The sequence below is a fragment of the Stylophora pistillata genome, chromosome 7, assembly GCF_964205215.1.
Source record: "Stylophora pistillata chromosome 7, jaStyPist1.2, whole genome shotgun sequence".
Classification (NCBI taxonomy): Eukaryota; Metazoa; Cnidaria; class Anthozoa; order Scleractinia; family Pocilloporidae; genus Stylophora; species Stylophora pistillata.
Window position 1 is genome coordinate 26463108 of NC_142525.1, and position 21515 is coordinate 26484622.

A 21515-nucleotide genomic window follows, 5' to 3' on the forward strand; every position below is an offset into this window, starting at 1 on the left:
TGACGACCATTGTTTAGGCTTGTCTGACAGTCAGTGCGTGACTTATCACGCAACATGCAATAAGTAAACATCGAGGGAGATAATCAAACATATAGGTACAGGTACTTTGAAAAAGTAACGGGATACGAAGTTTTGCTTACTGCATTCAGTGCTGGTCGTTTTGAATGTTTGTCAGATGAGGTACACATCCAAACAACACATCTGAACAACAACAGGTCCTCAAAAATTGAGGTTGAATCAATCGATATTTCAAGCACAAACTCCGATAGAAACTCAACTTTCGTTGTCGTTTCCCTTCATCTTTTTTTACTAGTTTTGTACCACGTGGATCGTCAAAACATTTCATGCTTGTGCAGTACAGTGCGTCATGTGGTTAGACTGATCTATAGTTTTTTTTTTATTATTTAATGGCCTATTAAGGGAACTTCACCGACAGAACCAAGAGATTGTTTGCTGTATGTCTCACCTAAAATCAATTATTACTCTTCAGGTTATCTAAAAGTCAGCTTTCGTAAGAAACAAAAGAGATAGGAATCCTGGAAACAAGGATTTCACCGAACACATTCCTCTGCAGCACTACCATTACACAGTAGATCAACCCGACCGGACCGAATTCCGAGGCGTTCACACGAGGGTATCACACAGGGGGCTCATCACAGGCGTGAGTAAGGACGTTTTAAAAGTGTACTGAGGATTCAAGTGCGAGTCATTATTATCAATTTTCACTTCTTCTTCAAATATAATGAAGAACATATACCGTATGCATTCCTTTGTTAAAAACGAATAATGTTAATTTTAAACGGATTCCGATAGAGGCCTTCATATACAAGTTTTTTCTGTATTTGAACACTAATCACTCACAAGTGACAGATTTAAGCTATAATATTACAATTTTTAACTCCGGGCTGTACTGAGAGGAGGTGAGGGCTTCTCAGAGAAAAAGGTTCATGGAAAAAAATTAAAGCCCTGTACAGCCTTGGATTATTTTACTCTTAAAGGTGGCATGGTCAGTTCCCTTTACCCAAACATCTTTGGTAGTGAATGAATAATGATCAATGTAATCCAGGGAAAAAGGTTTCAAACATGAAAGCAGTGATGAAACTGATCAGTTCATGATTCAAGCCCGCAAATAGCTGCACCCCAGAAGACAGTGGTTGCTCTTCGTTCAGTTTGTCCACCTGACCATTGTATGTCAAACGCTAAAAGTGAAGAACAAAAGTTTAAAATTTTTTTGCCTCTATCCACCTTTGAATTTAATTAATAACCAAAAAAACAAACAGACTTGTTATCTTTTAACGAGTGCTAGGTAACCCAGCTACTTTTTTCACCGTTTAGACCCTTCCACGCCTTTAATTTGCTTACAAAGGCTGAAAAAGATTTGGACTCAAAGAAGTATGACTCTTACCACGGCTCATCATAGACTCGCTAGTAAAAGCAGGTAGGACCTACAAATATCATAGTAAATTACTATTATTCGCTAAGGCTGCGAAAAAAGCTTACGGTAAGTAGTAAATACGGTTGAGATAGTTGCCTGACAACCAGATTTTACATAAGTGGTGCTCAAACTTCCTTGAATAGCTCAGAGAACTATTGATAACATTGTGCTGAATCTGGCCCTTTATTTGGATTTTCATCCCAGCAATGCCCCATTACGATTTGCTAACCAGTTGGCGGCGTCTTTGAGCATTGGACATGCCTAGGTCTCGTACTTCCAATCACTATGTCAAAAAGCTCATGTTCATCTCCTGCCACATCGAAAAGGGCTCTCTTACCATACCACATCTCTCAGAGTATTATGTCGAAGCTGTATATGACGGCAGATTCGCCCAAGCTTGGACTGTCAACTAACACATTTTTCTAAAAGAAATGTAAAATATGAGATGCAGCATGCGAGATGTAATAGGTTTTGTCCTTGAGCATCACTCTTCATAGCGCATTTTGATTGGTTGAAGTAAAACCAACACCGAAGTTATCGCAGCAGCCAATCAGAGCGAAGAAATATCTCGCATCTCGCATGGACCATGAGAACTCAGAGAGAAGACAAGCCTGCAACGTGTTGCTGAGGAAAAACCAAGTGACCAAGTAGCGATTGGATTGATTTTAAATCTGATTAGTAATAACAGGACAGAATGGAGTACAATTCAGGAAGTAATTGGGCGAATGATTTCAAATTTACCTAGCACGTAGAACGAAGCTAATTGAAAATTGTAAGCAAACGCACTCCTGAATTGAGGGAAACAAAGTCCGCGTACCTTTCAATTGTCAATGAAAAAATATACACTTTCACTCAGGAATGAAAAATTTAATGTAAGAATACATACCCCTCTCATCGATATTGAATAGCCTGATTACCTTGGAAGTTTTCTTTATTTTGTTTGGCTAGGTAGTTGATTTTTATCAGCTGTATAACTGTCAGATTTCGCCTGTGCGATAATAAGTGTTTGTAATCAGACCGGTAAAATCAGATAGTTTGGACCTGAAACAACAAGTAAAGCCATGAACAAGGGCTTTTATAAAACCACCCAAACTCGAGCGTTTTGTTCTTGACACAATTGATTGACGAATTGAGATAATTCTGCAAGGAAAGGTCTTCTTTTAAATCACGTGCCGGAGACGTCACTGTGATATTATTTTGAGAACAGTTTATCATATTTTGTACCGTACTATCACGGCAAGAAATGAAAAAATTATATCTTGGGATCCACTGGGCATAATTCACTGATTCAAACAGGAAAATGCCCTCTCTCCAAAGCAGAAACTTTCCTCTAAGTTTTCATGATGCGCCGATCACACCTCTTAAGAACGTGTCCACGAGAGCACCGAGCAGCCTGGATACATGCCATCTCACCGATTTCAATGAAACTTTGCCAGTTCAAAGGATCTACCCCAAACCTCAAAATGGCAAACCGGTTTCTGCTTTGGTTATTTCCGGGGGGAGATAGACCATCCCCCGGTTTTTCAAGTTTTCACTAAAAAATGGCCTCATAGGTAAAATGTAAGAAGCTCTTACTGCAACTGTATTACAGTCAAGAGATTGTAACAGGCTAGGAGAGGAGATTTTAAAGTCATACCACATGCTTGTCAACTACAAGTTCCCGAGTACAACAAGTTAATAATAATATTTATACAGGATAACCACTTCAGTGCACTAAGCACTGGTATCAATGGGGCTCCTGTTATTAAAATACTTAATTAAAAAATACAAAAAGTCTAAAAGGTAAAAGGAACCAACTTGGCCACTATTTGTCAAGAGCAAAAACAAATCAGCCCTAAGGGGATTGATACACATTTTAACCAGCTCTAAGTTAAAGTAATCTACTTAATCATTGGAACTCTAGTATACTTAACAATACTATGAGACGATGACTGGACTATGATGAGAGCCAAGGACACCATCCTTGACACTGACTAAGACCAGAATGGGTTTCTATAATGTACGATCTAAGTTTTAAACGGGAAAACTGGCCAAGGTGAGGCTATTCTATTCGCTACAACAACCATAAGTGAGTGCTGCTGCTCCACAAAAGTCTACACTTAAAAAGTAAACACATTGAAAGTGGTTGCCCAATAATCAGAGTTTTCTAAGATGGTGCTGCAGCGTCCTGATAGAGCTGGGTCAACTTCTTGTAACACTTTGCAGCATCTGGTCGATTATCAGGTTTTATGTCCCAGCAATGCTGCATCAGATCGTGCAAAACAGTTGGAGGCCTGTTTGAGCCTTCGACATGTGCAGGTCTTGCGCCCTTAAGTACCTTGTCATAAAACTCCTTCACATCTCCTCTCACATCAAGAAGGGCTCTCTTACCGTACCACATCTCCCAGAGCATTATACCAAAGCTGTACACGTCTGCTTTGTAATCGTACATACAGGACCTAATCACTTCCGGAGCAAGATACATAGGAGTTCCCGTCATGGTACCCGTGATAGCTTTGGCTTCTTTGGAAACACCGACATCGGCTACTTTGGCAACATTTTCTAACGACAGCTGTGGGAGGATAAGATAATATTCATGTAATATGATACAGCTTTAATACCAACGTCCAAAAGTTTCCCTCTTAAAGAGGGCAAGGCAAAGTGAAAAAGAAAACAAGGTGCCTGGAGGCGTTAGTCTGGAATGCGTTGTCACACTGGTTTTACGTGGGAAATGATAAAATCAATGCTAACTCTTCAAAGAACAGGAATTCAATGGAAAAATAAGACAAGAAAGACAAAGTCAAAAACAAAAGATATGATGTGCGATTACGATAGCCAGTAGTTCCAATTCATAACTTACCAATACATTTTCCAGTTTGAGATCTCTGTGAACAATACCTTGTCTGTGAATGTATTCCAGAGCATCGGCAATTTCTTTTGCCCATCTGATCACATCTCTCGTAGCTGTAACAGATGATGATGGCTCACCAGGTATCTTGCTTTTATGCTGGAAAATATGCCTCATCAAATTTTCCTTGCAGAGCTCCAACACCAATATCGCTTTCAGCTGATCCCCTTCCTTACGCAATGCCGCACCATAGAACTTTACAATGGAGGGATAATTCAGTTTCCTATAAAGGAAATAGGTATGTGTAAAACAACCTACACTCTTTTAAAAAACAGTATCCATATTTTCTATACCATTCCCTACACATTTTCCGATACTAAAAAAGGAAGATTTTGATTCTCATCCAGAGCTTTTTCTGTTGGCGATCATTTCCCTTATTCTTATGACATAAATGTTTGATTCAGCTGTGATGATGGGAGGAGCAATTGGATGCGTGTCACTCCTAAGTGACTCAAGGGTTTCAATGGTAAAGACCTGGGCCGGGTTGTTCAAAAGTAGGTTACGATAACCCAGGGTTAGTATGAAATTTGATTTCAGATCTGAAAGCTTTAAAAGAAAATTCAGCTTGATTCCATTTGACCACAATTTGATGATTAAATGCCCAAAAATAAATTGGGAAAATTATCCCAAAACGGCTTTTTATCAGAGAAATATAGAAACCTGGATTAAGATTTAACCCTGGGTTAGTGCTAATCGACCTTCGAACAACTGGGACCTGTTGGTAAAATGAATAGTGAGAAGTTTGACAGTTAAGGTCATTCTCATTTACTACCTCGATGTGCCTTGACATATACCTAGGTTCCCCGTGTTCCGAAATTGCCAGGAAAATATTATTTAATTTACATAATACAGAAATCTTCTTATTACAATGTCCATTTTCCAGTTGATGCCTTGCAACCCAACACCACGAGCTCCTTGAGCAGAGAAGAATGATTCGATTAGGAAAATGCCCCATTAGCTACCAGTCAGAATATGTTAAGTGCTTCCTAAAAGTCAAAGCTGAAGGATATATATATATATATATATATATATATATATATATATAGTAGCAAATGGACTACTCAAGTTACGCACATATGGATTTTAATACAGCCTGTTTCGTAGACCAACAAAAGTTGATCCACTCATCAGTCAAACTCCATACACACTGAGGCATCGTGACGGTTAACTCTAACTTAGCAACGTGATCACATGACATTGTGATCACATGACATTGCTCTAGCCCTAGCAATATTTTTCCATGAAATCGAATAGTCTTCCCTCTTCTCCTTGAGTTTCCACAGGTACTTGCTCAGCTCTGTGTCATTTCGCCGTCTCTCGTGGTTGAACGACATTCGGTGGTTGCGCCATCTGTCGCTGTGAGGCCAACGTACGTTTCAGTTTCTTCCCTGGTAGCGACTGTGGCTTGGTAGACAACCTCGCTTTGCAAACATTCCCCTCCTAAAGGGCATTCGTTTTCGTTTCTGCAGTTGCACAATCTTTGGGGGCGGCTTTCGTCGGACATTTTTGCGTGCCTGATTGTGGCTTTGTTATGCCCGTCTATGATCTGTTTCATATTGGGTGTGCATGAGTAGCTCAGTTTAATGGTGTTTCTATTGAAAATTCTCCTCAGTTTTTGGGTGACTGGAAAGCACTTGTCGATAAGGTTAATAAACGCTCTGCCAATGTTGGTCTGGACGTTTCTGTTAAATGGTGGGTTAAACCAAATTAGGTTTCTTCGCCTTTTGGTTTGGTATTGCGGTCGGTGCGGTTCCGGTTCAGTGAAGTGCAGATTGTATGTGTAGCCACTCTTGTGTAACGCGTCTTGGTAGGGAGGTGCGGCTTTGTTAAACATGTCTTCGTCAGAAGAGATTTCAGAAAGTCTTTTATTAACTGCTTCGGGGATGTTTCGTAGTATGCAAGGTGGGTGGTTAGACTTGCTGTGTACGTATAGAGGGGTAGTTGCTGGTTTTGAATAGGGTCCGAATCTGCCAGTTATCAGGTCGAGCATTACATCGAGAAAGTTGATGATTTTCTTGTTTGCCTCGATGATAATTCTAAGGTTGTTTAGGGCAAATGTCGTGCAAATCTGTTTCTTAATTCTCTCCACTTTTTGGGGCGTCTGGTTTATAACTGCAAGGCCTCCCTTTGGGAGGGGAATGTTTGCAAAGCGAGGTGGTCTACCAAGCCACAGTCGCTACCAGGGAAGAAACTGAAACGTACGTTGGCCTCACAGCGACAAATTTTAAGACTAGATGGCGCAACCACCGAATGTTGTTCAACCACGAGAGACGGCGAAATGACACAGAGCTGAGCAAGTACCTGTGGAAACTCAAGGAGAAGAGGGAAGACTATTCGATTTCATGTAAAATTATTGCTAGGGCTAGAGCATATTCCAATGCCACAAAACTTTGCAATTTATGTCTCACTGAGAAATTTTTTATCTTGTCTTATCCACATGAGGCCTCTTTAAACAAGCGAAGTAAAATAATATCCAATTGTAGATATCGGCGAAAATATATTCTCAAGTATTCTTAACGCTATTATCGGCGCGCGCACGGTTTTCAAGATTTGAATTTTTTAAACAATGTCATGTAATCACGTTGCTAAGTTAGAGTTAACCGTCACGATGCCTCAGTGTGTATGGAGTTTGACTGATGAGTGGATCAACTTTTGTTGGTCTACGAAACAGGCTGTATTAAAATCCACATGTGCGTAACTTGAGTAGTCCATTTGCTACTGTAATCGCTCCTTCATTGTCGAGCACTGTCCTGGATCCTACGTTACCTATTTCGCTTATATATATATATACATTTTAATTATTATTATTTTGAAATATCTATTTTAAGATCCAAAGATAAGAAAACCAACCTGAGTATCTCTGTTTCGGAAAGGAAAGCACTAGCTGTAGCATCATTCAGCTCTTCGTTCCACACTTTCACTGCCACATCTACTGGTTTATCGTCTCCTCGTATCTTCAACGTTCCTCGATAAACAGCAGCGAACGCTCCACTTCCAAGACGTGCATCGTCTTGCCACTCCAAATCGTTGCAACTGATGTCCATGGTGCGGACCTCTTTGATGCCAAACAGGGCCATCTCATCTCTTAATTGTACACTTTTATCGTGTAACGGTTGATAGAAATCCTCTATCGCTTTCTTAGAACGGTTTTCTTCTCTCAGTTGTTGACACAACATCTTGTCCTCTTCTATGAGCAGAGGTATCCGATTTAAGACCTGGTTAAGACAAACCTGAGCTTCTTTAAGCTGTTCCACCACGAACGACTTTAAATGTTGTTCTGTAGCTGCTTCCTTAAGATATTCTTGGGAAGCTTTTGCCATAAAGCCACACTTGTCTTCTTCGTAGTTTCGTGTTTTATTCCAGTATTCCAACTTCTCTTTAACGGCCAAGGCGCCAACTACTGGGACACTTACCACTAAAACAACCAGACCGACTGGAACCCAAATTGGACTTGTGACCCCGATGAGGACTTTTCCTGCGATGCTTAAGTTATCTGATGCCAGAGGGCCACTTGCTGAACTAGCTGTATCTCCAGCTAGGACGGAGCTTTCCAGCGTTCGAAGTTGGCCCTCGACGTAGCTGAACCTCTCTTGAAAGTATCGAATCAAAGAGGAACGAGCATCGGAAAAGACATGATTCTTTTCTTCCCATTCCTCGATCCCCTCTCGAGGTCGCTTCATCAGTGCCTTTTGGATATAATTCTTGGTAACCTCCCAACTTCCTTCAGTATTTGGAACGTCGTCTTTTGTCCATGAAGAAAACTTCTCCTTAAATTCTTGAGACTTAAGATATTTGGACAGTGCACTCAGAGCAATGTCTGTCTGGTTTTTGAGGAACGTCTGCAGCTCTTTCCTTACGGTACCTTGCCGCCTTTCGATACTATGAAGGCGTTCTGCGATCAACTTCATTCTCTCCATCACATTTTCACGATCTTCGGAAGAATTACAGATGAACGCTTTTGTGTGGTAGGCAATACGTGCAAGGAGGTAGTCAAGCCACCTAAGAATAAAGTCATGATTGTATTTGTCTTCCATTTTATTTTCATGCTTGTTCACGATATCTATATATGTATGAATATCTTTCAGGGAGGTTTCGTAATTTTTAATCTCAAATTAAAAACCATCGTCCTATTGAAAATGCATCGCATCGTTCATATGAACTAATTGTTTCATTTTGATCTTCTCTGAGATATTTTCAACCGATTTTCGACACATGCAATATATGATCGATCGGTGGAGGTGAAGGGTACTGAATTAATATTTATATAAAAAATCAAGGTTTGATTAATCTTAACTTTTGACCCCGTGGATCTTTACAACCATTAAAGAGTTTCGAATCTTTGGCTGACACTGACTGTAAGCGTAACTGCCAACTCCACTTTGAGCTTGTCCAAGAAGGCTAGCTATTGGTTAGTACCACGTAAATTAACATAAATCCTAGTTAAACTTACTCACTACGAAACGTCTGTTAGTTTGATTTGCAGATGCATGACTTGTCATGTATATTGTTATAACTAATAAGACATTTTCATCACAAGCAAACGAAGTTCTTCAACAATTATTTTGTTATTTTAGGATGCTAAACAAGTTACCTCCACTGAATTTGTAGTCTTGCTTCGATACTTTTCAACACCATGGACTTAATGCCATTCATTAGTTCACCAAACTCTTTCGTGACTAATCCAAGCTCTTGGGCTCTACTTGCATCTTTTGCTGACATGTAAATAATCTGAGATTCTGGATCTAAACTAGGCCAGCACTGCTTGAGTTTCCCCACAATGTAGCTCTTCACTTCATCAGTTTCTCCTAGCGGCACCTGGTCCCACTTGTTGCAAACGAACAGAGCACAATTTGAAGAACATTCCCTTTGTTTGTCAAGGGACACCTGTCTGGCGTGTTCAATGAGTTTTTCTACCTGGAGGGAAAAAGACAGAATAAGGTATAATTTTCGAACATTACGTGTCACGTTATCGCCGCGTAGTAGCTAATCATGTTCGTTAAGCTCCATGTGAATCTTAGACATCATTACCTTGTCATGTTGTTGGTTATCAAAATTGCGTTGCACTTAAAATCTCCTACTTCTCAACGAGATCCCACCGAAATCTCATTCTTCTTTCCTAAACGAAACTGTAAAGACAAAAGATCTGTGCCACACGCCAAGGATAAAAACCTCCTATTTATTTTACTTAGATCCCTACCACTACTCAATACTACCCTGCTGGTGTGGAAAAAAAATACTTCTTGAAAACTGGGATATTGGTAATTTTTTTCTATTGAGTTCTCTTCTTGGTATCTTTTGAAAGGATAATTTATTTTTGGAAGAGAGCCAATTGTTGAATGATATCAAAAATGATACGGTTTTAGCAGCAAACTTAGTTCTCTTAAACTGTTTATGCAGTTGGACTACAGTTAGAGCAACAAATGGCCTTACCCTGTCTTTCTGTATTCCACCGGCGTTTTCACTGTTGATGACGTAAATAAAAGCGAATGCCTCTGGAAGGTACGCTTTTACTATGTCATCCATGATGGTAGATTCTCCGACACCTGGGCTGTCAACTATGACAATATTTTCCTAAAAGATAGGTTAAAGATGGTAGGGAACAAAATATGATACACAAACATTGGTCTTTGAGTATCGCCTTTTAGAGTGTATTTCGTTTGATTACCCGCGAAAAAAAACCCACAGTAATTATATCGGCTAATCAGAGCATAGAAAAATATCATAACAGCCAATAAGGCACCAAAGAGCAAAAGGCGGGTGATCAAGTTGCAATTGATTTTAGTTTTGAATCTGATTGATTGGCGAGAATTTTCTGAACCAATCACAGAGCAAAGCAAAGCAAGGTGAACAATTCCAGATAACCTCCAGCATTAAATTGAAAATTGATCTAGTTTGTATGCTCGTTCGTTTTAATTAACATTTTGACATACAGGGCTGGATTTATCATCAGTATCGAATTTGACTTTTACTTTGAGAAGATCCTGGCTAAGCCTGTTTGAGCTTTGTTTCTGGTTAAGTGTTAATTTGTCGTTTTATATATTTTAATGATTCTGGAAATGATACCGGTACATCAGAAGCAATGTAAGAAAACATTTAATTGAGACATCAACAATTAACAAGCACAACTTAATAGCGAATTAGCTGAATAGCGAACTAGGAACTGTTATTTGGACACTCACACTTGATACCATAGAATCAGACATTCATGCATAGTGCGGAGAACTTTTTCGAGCTTGCTGGCAAAAAGATCAATTCCCAGATTTAGATCGATCTCTGGATATTTATCTACACAATTCATTAGACGATGTGATGTCACAAATCGTAGAACGCGAAGTTCTCAAATGCTTAACATATCTCGCTTTAGAACAGCAAATGGCCAAAGGACGTTTTCTAAAGGCAATTACTTTATGGAATTCCTTATCTAACGATCTTAAACTTTGTGAATCGGTTAATGTGTTTAAACGCCGCCTTAGGTCTCGCCTCTTAAGTAACCTTAGCAATTTCGCTACTTAAGTCATTACTCTATTTTAAGTCTGATATATAATTTTTAGCTTAATTGTAAAATTAATTTTTTTCTTAATTGTATTGCCTCTGAGGATCCTCTTTGGGGAAGTGGTAATAAAGTATGTATGTATGTATGTATCTCTACTACTTTACTACTTTAAGGGATTACTGAGCTTGCTTGTTTCTTATCAGTACCTTCAACAAATTGTGCGGCCAAAACAACTCAATCTTTTCGTAATCTGAACCCCTCTCTCTGTTCTCCTTCAGGTGGACAAAAGATGAAATCTGTTGAAGGTAACTCTGCTCGGTGGCTTCAGATGGCTTGTCTAGTAGGACAGTCTCCGTGGTATTCCCAGATTCTTTGTTTTTATAATGCGCTACCAACTTTGGTGTATCTCCATATCTAAGTTCAACGATGGTGGATGTAGTACTGAGAACGGAGTAAGGAAGAAGTTGCTCTCCAAGGATCAGATTTAACAGGGTGCTTTTACCTGAACTTGTTTCGCCTGGTAATTGTAAACAAGTATAAATAAAGGGGAAACTTAAACCAACAACGGCAGGAATGAGTCCATTCCACTGAAGCTGGTTTACAATTTAGTTTCCAAGGCTTGATAATTCTTTTCTGAATTGATACAAGTTATTAGCCTAATGAATGGCTGAGTTTACCTTTCCCTATACTCTAGCCATGGATTTTAGTCTAGTGAATGAGGCGGCTATGTCAGATAATACATTTATAACCAACCTGCAACGAGTACAATGTACTCTTTCTTTTGTAGAACTTGTTTGTGGGAAACGATTTTCTCCCAGAAGTTTCCGATATTTTTCTCCAAAAGTGCAAGAACATTTTCATGCCTCGTATCCAAACATATACTCGTACGTTCGTAGAAAAGGAGCAAGGTTGCTCGTTTTTCTTCGTCTTCTTTCTTTGCCTCAGTCAACACTGAAAAGGCCTGATAAACGACACATGGTAAATCAAAATCTGTGCATGAACATTTGCTTGCGTTAATTAAAGATTATTTTGCGGCCAAATTGTTTAGTATTACCGTTTTACAATCATTTTGGGAAATCCTTGATAAATTATATGATTATAAAACTAACTTTGACTAAAGACTTGGAATAAAAGCACGCCCTGTTGTTAACACGCAACAACCAGCTTAATTTAGTTAAGAGATTCACGAGGCTGGTTTAAGCTCGCAAACTTCCGCAATGCAACCCTCGATAGGATAGGGTTTTGCTAACTAAAAGCAGGCCCGCGGCCCGCGGCCCGCGATGGCCCAGTCCTGATTTTCCACAGTTTTTTTCTCCAGCAGTAAATCCACGCGCATCCACAGATCTGCATCGGGTTTGGGCGAACAAAACGGACGACAGTGAGTTTGAATTCGTTGACCATTTAATCATATGAATCCTTGTTTCTGTTTGTTGCATGTCGTTCAGATAAAAACGTTTTGATTCTATGTTTATTAATCTCTTTACAGAAACCGATAGCACAATAGAGGACTTTCATTATCGAACGATGAAAGTTATTTTCAAAGCATACTTTGAAAGTGAAAATATCATAAGTGATGCGATATGTGAGCTGCCAATCTTTTCTATACAGAGATATAATGATAATAATAATAATAATAATAATAAAAAGTCTTTATTAAGCACTCTAAACAACAAACGTGTTTAGTTGCAATGATATGAACTCAGCAAGTATAAAACTAATGAACTAACTAAATTACTAACTGACTAACTAATAAGAGAACAAACATCTATTAACAAAAGTCCTCTTGAAACGTTCAGTTCTGACAAGCGGGAGAATATAATTATGGCGCCTCTTACGTAGCGTAACCATTGGTCGCTCTGGTGGCAAAAGGTCATCTAAAGCTGTTGTAAAATCGCTGTCGGTGATCTTGGCCCACAACTTCTTATCTTTTAGAATAATAATATTTTCAATCGAAAAAAGCTCTTTACAGTAACCAAGCTTAAAAGCTCTCTTGAACAGCCTGTCTATGCGACTCAGATACTTATGATACTACGCGCAGCCCCATACTTCTACAGCATAGACATATGTCGATCTATTTACAGGAACTCCACCCTAGAAAGAAAGCGTGTTCTCAAACATTGCTTTCCGGCGATGTAAGTACCGTATTTATTCGAATACGGTAAGCGCCCTGGGCGTTTATTAAATTTTTGGTCGTCAAGGGCGGTGGACTCTTATTCGAGGCTGGGCAATTCTTAAATTTGCACCATTTTCAGCAAGTAGCAGAATTTTAACTGTTCATTGAAAGTTTTTGTAAATTACTAAGGAAACTCTGTGTTCGGGTAAATCTCTTAGTGGTACTTACTCGATTTCAGTCTCATTGTCACTAAGGTCAACAAGCGAACTCTGCTTCTCAGTCGGGCGACCGATCGATTTGCCGACATTACGCCGTCGGACATCGAGGAGGCAGCTCCTTATTCGAGGTTGAGCGAAGAAATACGGTAAATTATTTCGGGTGTAAAAAGGAGTACTTTTCGATCACAGCGAAAGGTGAAAAAATCAAGCCCCACCATCAAGAAATTCAAATTCGTTGTTTGTGTTGTGCTTCAATTTTGCCCTTGGTTCATATTTTCTTTTCCTTTGTTGTTATGATATTTTCACCTTCAAAGTATGGTTTAAAAAGAACTTACATCGTCCGATAATGAATGTCCTCTACTGTGTTATCGGTTTCTGTAAAGAGACTAATGAACAGAGAATCAAAACGTTTTATCTGAACAACATGCAACAAACAGAAAAAAGGATTCAAATGATTAGATTGTCATCGAATTCAAACTCACTGTCTTCCCTTTTGCACGCCCAAACCCGATGCAGATCTGTGCATGCGCGTGGATTTACCGCTGGACAAAAAAAAACTGTGGAAAATCAGGACTGGGCCACCGGGCGTACGGGTCGCAGGCCGTTGCGGGCTGCTGGGCCTTCGGGCTGCCAGGCCGCTTGGCCGTCGCGGGCCGCGGACCGTGGACCGCGAGCCGTGGGCCGCGGGCCTGCTTTTAGCAAAACCCGATAGGATAGTATTTCCATTAAGTAATTCTATGGATATTTAAGTATACTAAAAGTGCATGTAGTATGATATATTAAAGCCTTTCAGGAAGGAATCAGGTGAACAATCAGACCTGGTTTGATGCTACTCTGCTTTAAAGTTTTAAGGAATGTAACCGAGAAGTTACAATTCATAGAACCAACATTTAACTTTTATAACCATGGTGTAACTTCTCAGTCACATTCATTGAATCTTTAAACAAGTGTAGAATCAAACCATGTCTACATGTATTATGTAAACTAAAGCAAACGGTTGATGCTTTGCAAAATCAGCTGTTGCCGAGATCCTCTCGAAATATTTATCCTCAGCATAGGACGCCAACTCTTTGTTGACAATTCCGAATGGCAGAATTAATTTGTGGCTTCCTTTTTGCCAGAGAAAAGCATTAGTTTACTCCGGGCTTTAAGTCTGTTGATATTTTTTTTAAAGAAATTATATATGAAAGCTTTTATGAGAAAATGTGGAAATGTAAACCTGATAAAACAGTCAATATTTTCTCAAATGACCAAAATTTATCCACAGAGCACACTATAGGCCCAGAATAGGCAGAATTGAAGCAGAGTCAACCAATATTAATCAATCCTCGATATTCTAAGAGCCGTACTTCTTTACTCGAACCCTGTAGGCTCGATCGTTGCTTAACCAAGCTTCCCAAATTAGGAACATCAATATGCGTAATTACCTCTTGCTGCCGAAGCAGAACTTTGCAATTTCTTATTTAAAATCGATTTGCTAACACTCAGTTATAAGCGTCGTTTATGAAAGTATCAAAAAGTAACTATCGGCCCTGTAGTAGGCTTTACGCGTTCGTGTTGCCAAGTTTAGATAGATAGATAGTTTATTATCAAAAACCTTGCAGCCACAGGCTGAATTACGTTTGATTTACAATAAAATATATACTACAAAAAATACATGGCTAAGAAGAACTAATTAAAAAGACAAAAATATATAATTAAGAGAAAAACAATATTACATCATTGCTTTATGGACATAGTGATGGATAAAACTATTTCGAGTACGAATGGTGTGGAGGCGCCGTGTAGTAAAAGAGTGCTGACTCCTTAAATTGACTTCGCACTCATTCTTGGGAGGTAGTAAGCTATAGAGCTTGTGCGAGGGATTAGACAGGATGGAATTAAAAAGCTTATCACATAAGAACTCGCGGCGGTTGTGTAAGGGAACTAGACCAGTCAAAAGAAGCGCCTCATTGTACGAACAATCTGGATAGATAATACGTAAAGCTCGCCTTTGACATCTCTCAAGATCTACTGAAAGGTATTGCGGGAGGCTATGATGATAAACAGGGCATGCATATTCAGTGACAGGCCTAATACAAGTCAAATAGAAGAGCAAAAGTTCCTCCGACTTGACCTGTGCACGCTTAAGCTGACGCAAAAAATACAGGCGCTTGTTTACTTTCTTTACAACTTCGGATACGTGATTATTCCACGTGAGATCGCAAGATATCTGCAAACCTAAGATCTTTGCTTGCTCTACACACTCTAAGTCCTGATCATTAACCTTAATTGGATCAAAGTTCTTTCTAGAGTGACTGAATGTTATGCGCAGTTCCTTGCACTTGGTTTCATTTAATTGGAACTTGTCAGCAGAAGCTTGCGTCGCGAGTTCGTCAACCGCTTGTTGGACTTTGCTGACCTCAGACTTCATGACTGTTTCAGAAATAGTGGAGTCATCGACATATTTCCACATGTCTGTACCCGGGATGATGAGGTCGTTTATCATAATAGTAAATAACCAGGGGCCAAGTTTTGTGCCCTGTGGGACCCCTGATGGGATGGCCCCCCACTCCGAGTAACAGTCCTGACTAAGTTTAACACGCTGTCGGCGACAGGACAGAAAGTCCACTATCCAGTCAATTATTCCGCTTGGAAGATCGTATGAAATGAGCTTCTGAACTAGGATCTGATGGTTTGAACTTTGAGAAACATTTGGCGGTGAATGCTACGATTTCCATCCATGAGAATTAGGTTTCTTCTAGTACTACTAATTTCTGAGATGCCATCACTGAATAGATCTACATGGCATAAATCGTAAACGATGACGACATTAGCATCGAGCGAGCTGTTAAATAATTCGTGACTGAATTTCACGATATGATCTGCATCTACCATTTATTAGCGGTCGCATCTGGAGAGGCCATTGTACTGAAAACGTCGTTTATAAATCGAATTTGCGAGTAGCTGATATTTTGAAAACAAATTGTAAAATTCTCACCTCTTTTGCCGTCCAACTTGACTTTTTCTCTGACAACCGAAGAGTCTCTTTCACTTTTTGTTTCATCTCGTCCAACGTTTTCAGCCCTTTGGCCGGGATTTTTAGCGACGCCATTGTGGTTGCCATCTCCAAGATATCGTCGATCTTGTCAATGTCTGGCAATGCACTCATGCTGAACACCGATAATTTAAATACTTATGATCAAAATTTTGTCAATGTCAGGTTTATAACCTTTGAAAACTGCGAAAAAGGAAAAATATAGGTCTCAAAAGTTTTGCATCCTCACAGTCTACTGCATACCAAGTATCTGATTACGGTAGTGCACTGTCACGCATCCCTGTACATGTATTGTCTGACAGTCAAAGCGTGACTTATCACGCAACATACAATTAATAGACATCTCTTCATGTACAGGTACATGAAGAGAGTAACGGGAAAAGAAGTTTTGCTTATTGCATTCAGTGCTAGTCGTTTTGAATGCTTGTCATAGATGAGGTGAACATCTCAACAATGGCAAGCCCTAAAAGATTGAGGTTGAATCAAACAAACTCCGATAGAAACCCAAACTTTCATTGTCGTTTCCCTTCATCTTCATCTTTTTTACTCATTGTTTTGTTTGCTTGTTTGTTTGTTTATTCATTGGAAGTACCATTTCATTTTATTGTTTGAAACTCTGCACCACGTGGATCGTCAAAAACAATTCAAGCTTGTGCAGCGCAGTGCGTCATGTGGTTAGATAGACCTATTAATGGCCTATCATGAGGACTTCGTCTACAGAACCAGGAAGCTGTTTGTTGTATGCCTCACATGAAATCAATTGCTATAATTCAGGTTATCTAAAGATCAGCTTTCGTTAAAGACAAAAGAGAGAGGAATCCTGGAAGCAAGGATTTTACCAAATATATTCCTCTGCAGCACCACCGACACACAGCGGATCAAGCCGACCGGGCCAAATTCCAAGGCGTTCACACAAGGGGTTCACACAGGGGGTTCACACAGGGGGTTCACACAGGGGGTTCACACAGGGGGTTCATCAGAGGCGTGAGTAAGGGGGTTTTAAAAAGGTACTGAGAATTAAAGTACGAGCCATTATAATCAATTTTCAACTCCACCTCAAATATAACGCAGAAAGCATACAGTATACATTCCTTCGTTAAAAACCAACAATGTTAATTTTAAACGGATTTTGATATAGGTCTTCCTATAAAAGTTTATTCTGTAGTTGGACACTAATCGCTCACAAATGACAGATTGAAGCTATAATATTACAATTTTTGACTCCGAGTTGTATTTATAACATAACCAAAGTAAAGCGCGCGCTCTGATTGGTCAATTTAGCGAGTTGTATTGAGAGGAGGTCAGGGCTTCTCAGAGAAGAAGGTTCGTTGAAAAAAAAATGAAAGCTCTGTACAGTCTTGAAATATTTTATTCTTAAAATTGGTCAGTTCCCTTTACCGAAACATCTTTGCTAGTCAATGAATAACGATCAATGTAATCCAGGGAAAAAGGTTTTAAACATCAAAACAGTGATGAAACTGATCAGTTCAGGATTCAAGCCAAGTAAACAAATAGCTGCACCCCAGAAAACAGGAAGACAGTGGTTGCTCTTCGTTCAATTTGTCAACCTGACCACCGTATGTCAAACGCTAAAAGTCAAGCACAAAAGTTTAAAATATTTTTGCCTCTATCCACCCTTGTATTTAACTATTATTATTCACTATTTTTTTTTCACTGTATAGACCCTTTCACGCCTCTTACAAGGGCTGAAATCAAAAAAGACTTGGACTCAAAATGATATGACGGCTGTCCATCATAGACTGGTAAAAGCAGGTAGGACCTACAAATATCAAAGTATATTACTATTATTCGCTAACGTTGCAAAAAAGCTTACATTAAGCAGCAAATACGTTTGAAGTGGTTGCCTGATAACCAGATTTTGCATGGGTGGTGCTCAAAGGTCCTTGAATAGCTCAGACAACTCTTCATAACATTATGCTGAATCTGGCCTTTTGTTTGGTTTTTATCCCAGCAACGCCTCATTACGTTTTGCAAACCAGCCGGTGGCGTCTTTGAGCCTTGCACATGCAAAGGTCTCGTACCCCCAATCACTATGTCAAACAGCTCATGTTCATCTCCTGCCATATCAAGAAGGGCTCTCTTACCATACCACATCTCCCAGAGCATTATACCGAAGCTGTATATATCCGCTTTGTAATCGTACATTCTTGACTTGTTCACAGATACATAGGAGTTCCCACCATGGTACCTGTGATCGCTCTAGCTTCTTTGGAAACACCGACATCGGCAACTTTGACAACATTTCCTTGTGACAGCTATAGAAGGAAAAGGTAATGAGAAAACGATTAACAACCTCTTTAGCCTCCGTGGAAGCTGTTAGGGCTCAAAAGAGGGCTTGTAAAGCAAAGTTAGAAGTAAAACATAAACAACAACAACAACAACAAGGAAAGCTGGGCGAAGGCGAGCAAAATAGGTTAAATGAAATAATAAAGACTTACAACAGCCAGTGGTCCTAATTTTTAACTTACCAATATGTTTTCCAACTTGAGATCTCGGTGAACGATACCTAGTCTGTGAATGTATTTCAGAGTATCGGCAATGTCTTTTGCCCATCCAATCACATTTCTGGCAGCAGTAGGTGTTGATGACAGACCGGGTATATTGCTTTTGTGCCGAAAAATGTGGCTCCTCAAGTTTTCCTCGCAGATCTCCATCACAAGTATCGTTCGTAATCGAGCACCACCATAGAACTTTACAATAAAGGGATGGTTCAGCTTCCTACACAAAGATAACGCATGTACGTATGATGCACGATCCTTCGCAGTAGATAGCGCTATTTATGCAATAGCGAAAATCAGACCTGAAAAAATCAGGCCTGTACGGGATTCGAACCACTGACCTCTGCGATATTAGTGCAGCGCTCTACCAATTGAGCTAACAACCCAACTGGGAGCAGGCCATTAAGTTGATTTGTAATAAACCCGTGATGATAAATCAGATACAATGAATATATATGAAGTCCATATATTTTTGAACTGCGGTATTAAATACGTATGATACACGATCCTTCGCAGTAGATAGCGCTATTTATGCAATAGCGAAAATCAGACCTGAAAAAAATCAGGCCTGTACGGGATTCGAACCACTGACCTCTGCGATACTAGTGCAGCGCTCTAACAATTGAGCTAACAACCCAACTGGGAGCAGGCCATTAAGTTGATTTGTAATAAACCCGTGATGATAAATCAGATACAATGAATATATATGAAGTCCATATATTTTTGAACTGCGGTATTAAATACGTATGATGCACGATCCTTCGCAGTAGATAGCGCTATTTATGCAATAGCGAAAATCAGACCTGAAAAAAATCAGGCCTGTACGGGATTCGAACCACTGACCTCTGCGATACTAGTGCAGCGCTCTACCAATTGAGCTAACAAGCCAACTGGGAGCAGGCCATCAAATTAATTCGACATAAACCCGTAGATGATAAATCAAACAACAACAAACATATGAAACATATGTATGAACTGCGGTTATGAAACGTATATGTGCACGATCCTTCGCAGTAAAGCACTATTTGAGCAATAGTGAAAATCAGACCTGAAATTTTTTTCAGGTCTGATTTTCACTATTGCTCAAATAGTGCTTTACTGCGAAGGATCGTGCACATATACGTTTCATAACCGCAGTTCATACATATGTTTCATATGTTTGTTGTTGTTTGATTTATCATCTACGGGTTTATGTCGAATTAATTTGATGGCCTGCTCCCAGTTGGCTTGTTAGCTCAATTGGTAGAGCGCTGCACTAGTATCGCAGAGGTCAGTGGTTCGAATCCCGTACAGGCCTGAAATTTTTTTGCAGGTCTGATTTTCACTATTGCTCAAATAGTGCTTTACTGCGAAGGATCGTGCACATATACGTTTCATAACCGCAGTTCATACATATGTTTCATATGTTTGTTGTTGTTTGATTTATCATCTACGGGTTTATGTCGAATTAATTTGATGGCCTGCTCCCAGTTGGCTTGTTAGTTCAATTGGTAGAGCGCTGCACTAGTATCGCAGAGGTCAGTGGTTCGAATCCCGTACAGGCCTGAAATTTTTTTCAGGTCTGATTTTCACTATTGCTCAAATAGTGCTTTACTGCGAAGGATCGTGCACATATACAAGCTTCCCAAATTAGGAACATCAATATGCATGATTACCTTTCACTGCGGAAAGACAACTTTGTAACTTCTTATTTCAAATTATTTTTCTAACACTCAGTCGTAAGTGTCGTTTATGAAAGTATCAACAAATAACAATTGGTCCCGCAGTAAGCTCTTCGCGTATGTGTTGTCAAGTTTGAACTTAAAGAAACATTTGACGAGTGAATGCTACAATTTCTGTCCATGAGAATTAAGTTTCTTCTGGTACTACTCATTTCTGAGATGCCATTACTGGATAGATGATATTAATCGTAAGCGATGGCGATATTAGCGACGAGAAAGCTCTTAAACAAATTCGTGACTGAATTTCACGATATGATCTGCATCCACTATTTATTAGCGGTCGCATCCGGATATGCCATTGTACTGAAAACGTCGTTTAGAAATCGCATTTGCTAGTAGCTAATATTTTAAAAAGAAATTGCAAAATTCTAACCTCCTTTGCCGTCCAACTTGACCTTTTCTCTGACAACCGGAGTGTCTCTTTCACTCTTTGCCTCGTTTCGTCAACCGATTCCACCTTATTGATAGGGATTTTTAGCGCCTCCATTAAGATATACATGTCGATCTTGTCAATGTCTGATAATGCACTCATGTTGCACACCGATAAATTAAATCCTTATAATCAAATTTTGTCAATTTCAGGTTTAAAATCTTTGAAAACTGCGAAAAGGGAAAAATATAAGTCTCAAAAGTTCAGCATCATCACAGTCCACTACACACCAAGTATCTGATTACGGTCACGGTGCATTGTCACGCATCCCTACAACTAACGACCATCGTCAAAGCTTGTCTCACAGTCAACCGCGTGACTTATCACGCAACATGCAATAAGTAAACATCGAGGGAGATAATCAAACATAGGCACAGGTACATTACATTCAGTGCTGGTCGTTTTGAATGTTTGTCAAAGATGAGGTAAACATCCCAACAATAGCAAGTCCTCAAAGACTGTGGTTGAATCAAACAAACTCCGATAGAAACTCAAACTTTCGTTGTCGTTTTCCTTTATCTTTTTTTTATTTGTTTTGTTTGTTTGATTATTTATTCCCTCAAAGTACCATTTCCTTTTATTTTTTGAAACTCTGCATCACATGGATCGTCAAAACCATTTAATACTTGTGCAGTACAGTGCGTCATGTGGTTAGATTGACC

The 21515-nt window shown here is 39.5% G+C and overlaps 2 protein-coding genes and 1 long non-coding RNA gene across 3 annotated transcripts in view; 1 reads left to right on the forward strand and 2 right to left on the reverse strand.

Moving 5' to 3' along the window:
- Nucleotides 1-45: 45 nt before the first annotated feature.
- LOC148727278 (uncharacterized) overlaps nucleotides 46-21515 on the forward strand; it is a 215138-nt gene continuing 193668 nt past the window's right edge. The window contains exons 1-2 of the long non-coding RNA XR_015989442.1: nucleotides 46-180; nucleotides 491-661. This is a non-coding gene — a long non-coding RNA (uncharacterized LOC148727278). The remainder of the gene's footprint in view (nucleotides 181-490; nucleotides 662-21515) is intronic.
- Nucleotides 2288-16432, reverse strand: LOC111336065 (uncharacterized). Its single transcript, XM_088727187.1, has 8 exons — nucleotides 16127-16432; nucleotides 11569-11776; nucleotides 11022-11332; nucleotides 9753-9893; nucleotides 8914-9236; nucleotides 7173-8321; nucleotides 4275-4545; nucleotides 2288-3986 (listed from the first exon to the last, which is right to left on the reverse strand). Exons 1-8 carry the CDS (start codon nucleotides 16295-16297, stop codon nucleotides 3582-3584), a joined length of 2979 nt encoding a protein of 992 aa, XP_088583313.1. The 5' UTR covers nucleotides 16298-16432; the 3' UTR covers nucleotides 2288-3581.
- On the reverse strand, nucleotides 17306-21125 carry LOC148727279 (uncharacterized). Its single transcript, XM_088727200.1, has 3 exons — nucleotides 20797-21125; nucleotides 18673-18922; nucleotides 17306-18459 (listed from the first exon to the last, which is right to left on the reverse strand). The coding sequence occupies exons 1-3, from the start codon at nucleotides 20953-20955 to the stop codon at nucleotides 18404-18406; spliced, it is 465 nt and encodes a 154-aa protein (XP_088583326.1). The 5' UTR covers nucleotides 20956-21125; the 3' UTR covers nucleotides 17306-18403.